This window comes from Macadamia integrifolia, chromosome 11 (assembly GCF_013358625.1).
Source record: "Macadamia integrifolia cultivar HAES 741 chromosome 11, SCU_Mint_v3, whole genome shotgun sequence".
NCBI classification, from domain to species: Eukaryota; Viridiplantae; Streptophyta; class Magnoliopsida; order Proteales; family Proteaceae; genus Macadamia; species Macadamia integrifolia.
The window spans coordinates 27,173,180-27,181,131 of record NC_056567.1 but is presented as its reverse complement, the minus strand read 5'-3'; the positions used below and the strand labels follow the sequence as shown (position 1 = coordinate 27,181,131).

The window sequence follows — 7,952 nt, the reverse complement described above, 5'->3', positions numbered from 1 at the left end:
ACGGTTCACTTGACATAAAAACACATCGAAGGTTTCCTCTTTCCTCTCTGAAGCAGGCTATAGTCTATCTAAGTTTTGAGCTCCGATCTCTCCGCAAATGGGTAACAGTTTTGTCAAGAAGGTTCCTGTTCCTGTTCCTGTTCCTTTTCCTGTTGGGTAGCTCAAGGTTGAATTTGAACAGAAATAGGGTAAGCTGCCAATGGATAGATTGATCTTTTCTTCATGCATATGGAGTTATGGAGCAGATTAAACTGTTGCAGGAAGCATCGAATTCAGAAAGTTTCTAGGTTTTATTGGCTGCACTTTGATGGATACAGAAGAGATCCATTTCTTCCCTCCTTAGCTTACTCCATTCAAATTTGAGCTACCCATCAAACAGGAACCTTCTTTGACAAATCTGTCCCCCAATCGCTGCAAGTTCATAATCCACACCTCTTCTTTATTTCTCTTATTCAATTTGCATCCTCTCTCTCTCTCTCTCTCTCTCTCCCCAACACATGCACACAAATGTATGTAGAAATAATGTCTGTTACAGAACTAATGGGAGAAGAGGAACCGCTGCAACCCGCTGTGGAGAACGAGACAGCCAAAGATACACAGGGAGGTGATGTGTTCTCATGGCCTGTCCTTCGTTTCGATACTTCTGGGAAGAGGATTTGCCATTTCTGTTACCAGTTCAGGAAAGGCTTAAATCCCAAAAAACTCCTCAAAAGGCATCAAATGGTAAGTAACTCATTTTTATTCATATCTGTTGCAGTTCATCTTTTCCTTCCTTCCCCTCTTCAATGTGTTATTGATATTACTATATTTGGGAATAGAAAGTAGTTATTTTGTTTTCAAATGAAAAATGTAGTTCTTGTAAACCTGTAACTTGCAAGTAATCTCTCCTCCTACACTCTCTGTTTCCATTATTATAATTCCTGTTCTTCTTCTTCTTCTTGCTTGTTATTTGCTTCATTTTTGGGTATAATGTCCTATTTTAGTTTTTGTCCTTGTATCTACTGTGTAATGCTCCATCTATCAGCTTTCAATCCTTTGTCTAACTAATGCAAATTAGGGTTCTAAAACAAAGAAAACCTACGGTTTCAAAACCCTGATGTAGGTCACTTGAGGCCCAGCAAAGAATAAATAATTTAATATTGAAGGATCATTGGCAATCTCATTCCAAGAACAGTTTAGGATCTCTTGGGAAGAAAACATAAATTAATTGAGATAGTTAGGGATTTTGTGCAAATAATGATAAGTCTGGCCTTCTGAATAACTTCTGTTATTCATCTTCAACATCAGGACACAAACAACAAACCAGTAGTAACTGAAATCACTTTCAGACGAGAGAGCTCACTCATATGAACTTTTTTCATCCTGAAATTGTGGAGCAAGGTTTCTAACTCTCAGCCCTCTTAATAGTATCCACTAGCTGATCCAAACAATCTCATGATAAAATAATAAATTTTCTTCAAAACTGGGTCTAGCGTAATAAGGAGCCAGATTTGAATTTCTGGTTAGTTACCATCAGGGATCAAACTTTGACTCTAAACTGCACAGGATGAGTTGTTTCTAGCACAGGTTTGAACTCTAAAAATCTCAAACCGATTTGAAGGAGATCAGTGAAGCTCAATGTTAACAATTGGGGCAGCAAGTAAAGTCAGAGCATAAACAGGATAAAGGGAGGAAGAAATAAAGAAAGAAGAGTAAAGAAAAGGGGGGAAGGTAACGAGGAAGCGAAAAAGAGAATATTAAAGTAAGAGATCACCTAATTATGAAGGAGAATCGTCTGAAGAGAATTTAATCAGGGTAAGGAAGACACTACCAGCGCTCCCGCCATGTATTCTTCTGGCGCATTCTGTGGAGTTTAGGCCTCCTTATATGCATTCTCATACTATTCAGATGATGACCATATTCTCCAATTGTAAAGATTTCTAGACAACCTGCTGCCACAGTAGTGAAACTGATAGTTGATTATTATAGATTCTAATCTAATTGGCATCATGAAGGCTCAACCATTTCCTGGCCATGGTCTGTGAGACTCTGTGTAATAGAAGGATCTTTGTCAACATGTATAAGCTGGCTAACATATCTTTTCCTCTATACCTTGATGTCCAGAAGGTAGCTGAATATCTTGGAGGGAAGCGATTGACACAACATCAAACAGGGACATTATAGATTAATTACATTCATGGAGATACATTTGCAGTTAGGCATATCTTAACATATTTTCTTGCACTTGGCCCTGTCCTCCAATTAGGACCTTGTTATGGTTGTTTCTTTGTGATTGTGGAGGTCAACCAATAGTTGCTACAAATGCTGGTGTCTCCCCCTTTTCCAAGGTAACTTTCATCGTATGATTGAAGGTGAGGCTCCCAGCTGGTTGCTTCTAACTCTCAGCTTGTCGTTATAGAACCAGTAAGATTTGCTTGGCCTTAGGAGGTACCTTCTTATTAAGGAATTTGGAGTTGAGGCGATGTTAACTGATTGATTTCAAGTTCCACTTGGAAGAGGAGGGGACAGAGGTGGAGCTGCAGAAATTTATTAAAGTTTTCATCATTGTTGTTGTGCCATTGCCTTGTGACTTAACTATTGACATTTCTAGACTTTCTTGGATTGTGAATTAGTTTTCTTTTAATAAAATTATCATTTCTGGAAAGTGAGAATGAACTTATGCTCATGTTCTTGTGTCTTTGTTATAAGTCCTAGTAGTAGTATGACAAATTCTTTGTTCCTCTTCTTTGTTATCATTATCATATTCTACAATTATGGTACCATCTTCTATCAATTTCTATAGAAGCCATCAAGAATTCATTTGCTTATTCCACCTTTCATAAAAGTAGGTTAGGTGATGGATTGTCTTGGTGGTCGACGTAATGCATGTTGGACGATTTGGCTTGGCTGATCTATATTGGTACGTCAGGCAGACAACCTGCACTTTATTATATTCAGCCATAACCAGTCAATCTTTTGCATGAATCCTTGCATTCATTCTTGCTTGGAACCTCCACGTAGCCAACCTCATTAAGTTGGGATAAGGCTTTGGTTGTTGTACTATAAAATCAATTTCTGGTAATGTACATTCTGTGGTTCTTGGAAACATCCTCTCTCGTGAAGCAGGGGTAAGGCTGCATGCATTTTCCCCTTACCCTGCAGTAGCAAGAGGCTCGAGCACTGGGTTGCTCTTTTTTTTTTTTTTTTGGTAAAGTCTATGGTTCTGCTTTATGCAGTTGAAGAAAACTGTGCATCTGTTTGGGGTTTGTCTTGTGCCTCAATGGCAGAGAATGCAGCTAGTGGCCAAGGACACTCGGTCTGACATAGTATTGAACCAAAGTTCCTGAAGCATGCAACATATTCTGTGTTTGCATATCTGATCAAACATCTTGATTGACATATTTTGTAACCAATAGTGAATTACTCTTTATTTCTATTATATTTTTTTTCTTTCATCTTGATTAGTACCATGTTTATTATATACATGCAGTCGAATCACCGGCTGTAAATGTTTCGATTTCCATAATAGATTGAATAGCTTTTATGTAGTCTCTTGATCTTATGGTTGGTGGCAAACCTTAATTTCCACCTAGAAAAAATTCAGAATCAGAAGGGGAAAAAATTAAGTAAGGTATTAAATGCACTTTAAACGGGCGCGTTATGGCACTTTGACCCGTTTGAGAAAGTTATAATGGGGTGAAATTTTGGGAAAAATGCTAGCAAGATGCGCCTTATAGGAGGGTCCTTGCACACATCAAGAATCCAACCGTAAAGCAAGACTTATCCGTGTACCAATAAGATCCTGGTCATGCGTTACTTCGGATACTCTCGGCAGCATTCCCTAACTTGGTTTGGGGCTTGAAAGAATTTAGTAATGCATTCATTGTTACAGTTCTTTTTTGACTGGTATCTGATTGATACATGAACATAAGGGGGAAAATTTAAAAGATGGGGAGGTTTCAAGCGCATTGACAGTTGTCTCCATTGGCCCGGAATGGCAGGTTGGTGGGTTTTGATTCAAGGAAAGACTCGTGTAGTCACGCGAAGGTCACTTTTTATTGGAAACGCATCTGACTCTCTTCCCAGTTTTGGAGTTATGGATCACATCCAGAACCAATCCTGAGTGTCAAAGCACGGCCTTCACATGAACTGATTACAATCTAGTTTTACCCTTCTTCGCTGAGCATCGGTACTGAAGGTAAGTGAGACTGGTTTTTCTGTCTTCTCACCAAGATTTTTGCAGCATCAGGCTGTAATAGTTCTTCCAGAATTTCGTCCATAGCAGTTCTTGGCTTCATGTTCACTGCCAAAAAAGGAGGAAGATTAAATGCCGTGGAGGATTGGATCTCCAAGCTTCCGGAAGACATTGTTCACCACATCATGGCTTTACTGGAAACAAAAGATGCAACTAGGATGAGCATCTTGTCCAAAAAATGGAGGAGCCTATGGCATTCTTTCCCCATTTGGGATTTCGATGAGACCTCCCTGATATGGGATCTGCAAGAAGGGTCTGAATTGAGAAGAGAAAGATTCAGCAACTTTGTTGATGAATCACTTCGACACCGACTCCATATATTTGGTTTACAGAAAATCAGGCTGCGTCTAAGGCCCGTGGTTGTGAATTCCGAAATCAAGCACTTATTCATTGATGAATCACTTCAACACCGACTCCCTCGTGTCTTTGGTTTACAGAATATGAGGCTGCTTCTAAGGCCTATGATTGTGAATTCCAAAATAAAGGACTCATTCATTTCTTGCATGGATAAGTGGATAAGCCTGGCTATAGAGAGGAAGGTGAAGGAGCTCGATCTCCAATTCATGGATGACGACGGTATATTCCAAATTGCATGCAAGGCCTATTACAATCTGCCTCAGGCCGTCTTTGCATCGGAATCGATTCATGCATTACGGTTAGGAGGCTGCAAGTTAAGGCCCTCTGGAGAGATGGGACTCTCATCTCTGAAGAGATTGTGTCTTCATTATGTTTTTGTTGATGACCTGGTCATCCAGCACCTCCTTTCCAGTTGCCCTATTATTGAATTTATGAGTCTCAAACTCTGTCAAGGATTGGTAAATCTTGAAGTATCAGGGCATCGTGCACTTAAGACCCTGATTGTAGAATCTAGGGCACAACTCTCCAAGATTGCAATTGATGCTCCGAATCTGGAAACATTGACCTTACAGCGCAAAGGGGAGTTGTCCATTGAAATTGTTACAACAGGTATAATAAATCTATCTATTATAGGAGTTTCAATTTCAGAGGACAGACTCCATGGGATTATTTCCAATCAGCCCCTCCTTGAGACCTTGAACCTGGTTTCCTGCAATGGTATCCAGAGACTAAAGGTTTACAACCGACAGCTGAAGACCATAACATTGTATAGTTGCGATCGCTTAGTCAAGGCTGACTTTGATAGGAAAATGGTCTCGTTTCTTGAGATCATAAATGTGGTTGCTTGTGTAAATTTAAAGAAGCTCAAGTTTTGTGGTCATAAGTTAAGGCGCTTGGCCTTGTGTGGTTGTCGGAATTTGATAGATGATGTGCTCAATGCTTCCAAGTGGTCCATGCTTAAGACATTGATCCTTATTCAATGCCGAAACTTCAAAGGACTTAAGATTGAAAATAAAGAACTTGAGAGGTTGGTGTTGTATGATTGCTGCAATCTAGTGGGAGCCTATGTTGATGCTATGAATCTCATTTCTTTTAAGTACATTGGGCATGGGTTGCAGTTCAATTTAATGAACACTTCGTGTTTACTTGATGCTGAGTTATGGTTATACCCAAAAACCGTTGGTACCATTTGGTTATGTAATTTGATTAATTTTCTTAGATGGTTTGGTCATGCTAAGCTTCTCACACTGGTTTCCGACTCTTGGCAGGTACCTATTTTCTTATCTTCCCCCCTTCCCTCCCCCTTCTGGTTCACATGTTGCTTATCAATCTAATTCCTTTGGTTTCTTTACTTCTTCTTATGATATATTATGAAGAATCTGATAATTCCAAGAGAAATAAGGGACAATTTGAATCCTCCACTATACGATCTCGAGCATCTGAAACTGAAGAAGAGCAAACCAGCAGCAGGGATTTATGAAGAATTTCTGAATAGCTTGGTGCTGCGATCTCACCTAAAGAGTTTATCTATGTCAATGGACTTCACCACTGGGAATGTGCAGGTATTTTAATTCTCTTCCTTTGATTCTTTTATCCAACTGACCTTTATGTAACACTTCACAGACAAATTGTTTGAGGTTATTTATTTTACATGTTGCTTTGTGTTCTAACCCTTTGTTTTTTCTCTTGCAATATATGAAGAGCATGGATCATCCTCCACCAACAAAAGAGCACTCAAAGATGAGTTACACAGAACTTGTGGATAGCTCACTTTGGATTTCACCCCATATTAAGACTCTATCTATAGATAAGAGATCTGCCGATTTACTCCTGAAGGTATGTCAATTCTTCGTTGTAGATTCAACTGTATGCACTAGATGGAACTAAGGTTGTGCCCAATTAATTGATTCCCCAACCCATCCAATCTTGTTTGCTTCGAGACTGTGCACTGGAGTTACAAGTCAATGGTGATTAGTTTTTATGTATAATTAATGCATGTGGTTATTAGTTGCTTCCTCCTTTTTATCTTACAAGTTGGCATGTATATTAAATTTTTCATCAAAATATTTGCATCTTCATGTGTACTTTGTGAACTTATTGTGGAAACTTATTATAATCTATGTTTCGTGTCATCATCATTTGCTATACTCTACAGTTCCAGTGTAAATCCATAGAGGATGAAGGAGGATGTCCTCTCAGTTGGCAGCAGTCCTTGAAAGAAGTGAAGATAGAGAACTTTGAAGGAACTGACATGGAAATGAGTTTACATGAGTTTTTTCTTTCAAATGGGGAGGTCCTGGAGGCAATTACAGCGTCTAGACCCCCTAAGGAAATTATTCGTCACAGAAATACTTCTGCTAGTTTTCGTGGTATATTCTTAATCTTTTCTTGCATAATTCTTCCCTCCATAGCTAACGTTTGATTTCGTAGAATTGAAAATATGAACTATAGATCTTGTCATCTTATGATTGAAAATATATTTAGGGAAGTCCAATTGGTGTGGGAATATGAATACATTTGTAGGATTCCTTACATAATATGTCTTGTACATAAAAAATAAAACAAACACCACTGATTCTTTTTCGTTTTGTTGTTCTTGTGCTCTTGTTTTTTGATGTCTGATCTGGAACTTGCACAATGTTAATGGTGCAAAGCAATTCTCTCTCTCCCCATCAGATTGCATAGAGTTTTCTGATTTCCCTAGTCTTTTTTTCTTTTGGGGGGAACAATTCAAATTTTGTAGGGGTGGAATTCTTTGAACAATGGGTATAGGAGGAATTCGTAATTTTATATTGAGAACAAAGTGAAACATGAAGAAAATACTATGTCACCATTTCGATTTTTCCCATAAACGACTAATTGAATACCTCCCACGATTGGTGATATGATATTTTCCTGCTTGGGCATAATGCAGTGTGCCTGGGAAGAGTCATCAACCAACCTGAGAAGATGAGTACCCACCCCCCGCGGCCCCCACGGTGAACTTTACCACCTCCTTCGGTCTGAAGGTGAGAGAGCAGACGGGGAATCTACAGGGAGATTATATATTGGCTATTACCCTAGGATTAATTAGATCAATGCTAATACCCTCAACTATCAATTAGTATTTTTAATTCAAATACCACCCAATAGCATGTTGCCGCCAGAACCCCATATTTTTTTAAGGGAATTTCCTAATTGTTCTAGAGCAACTAGAAAGAATTCAGTTCAGATGTAGGATACCTATCCAGAAGTTTTCACAACTCAATCATGTGATCTTAGGGGATTTGTCCAATGATGATGATAGTGATGAGACTGATGTTAGATATTTTTTGCTTAATTAATCAAATAGATTTCATCATTATGAATTTTTTTTTTTTTG

At 38.7% G+C, this 7,952-nt stretch overlaps 1 protein-coding gene across 4 annotated transcripts in view; it reads left to right on the top strand.

Moving 5' to 3' along the window:
* The window catches only part of LOC122093748 (putative F-box/FBD/LRR-repeat protein At3g59240), an 8,647-nt gene continuing 695 nt past the window's right edge, over positions 1-7,952 (top strand). The window contains exons 1-6 of one of the 4 annotated variants that reach the window (XM_042664215.1): positions 1-723; positions 2,829-2,899; positions 3,981-5,859; positions 5,968-6,153; positions 6,293-6,427; positions 6,747-6,960. In XM_042664215.1, the coding sequence (XP_042520149.1) occupies positions 4,276-5,859; positions 5,968-6,153; positions 6,293-6,427; positions 6,747-6,960 (2,119 nt within the window). In that variant the 5' untranslated portion in view covers positions 1-723; positions 2,829-2,899; positions 3,981-4,275. Of the gene's footprint in view, positions 724-2,828; positions 5,860-5,967; positions 6,154-6,292; positions 6,428-6,746; positions 6,961-7,952 lie in introns of all 4 variants that reach the window. The other 3 variants (XM_042664216.1, XM_042664214.1, XM_042664217.1) reach the window with 3 other exon arrangements.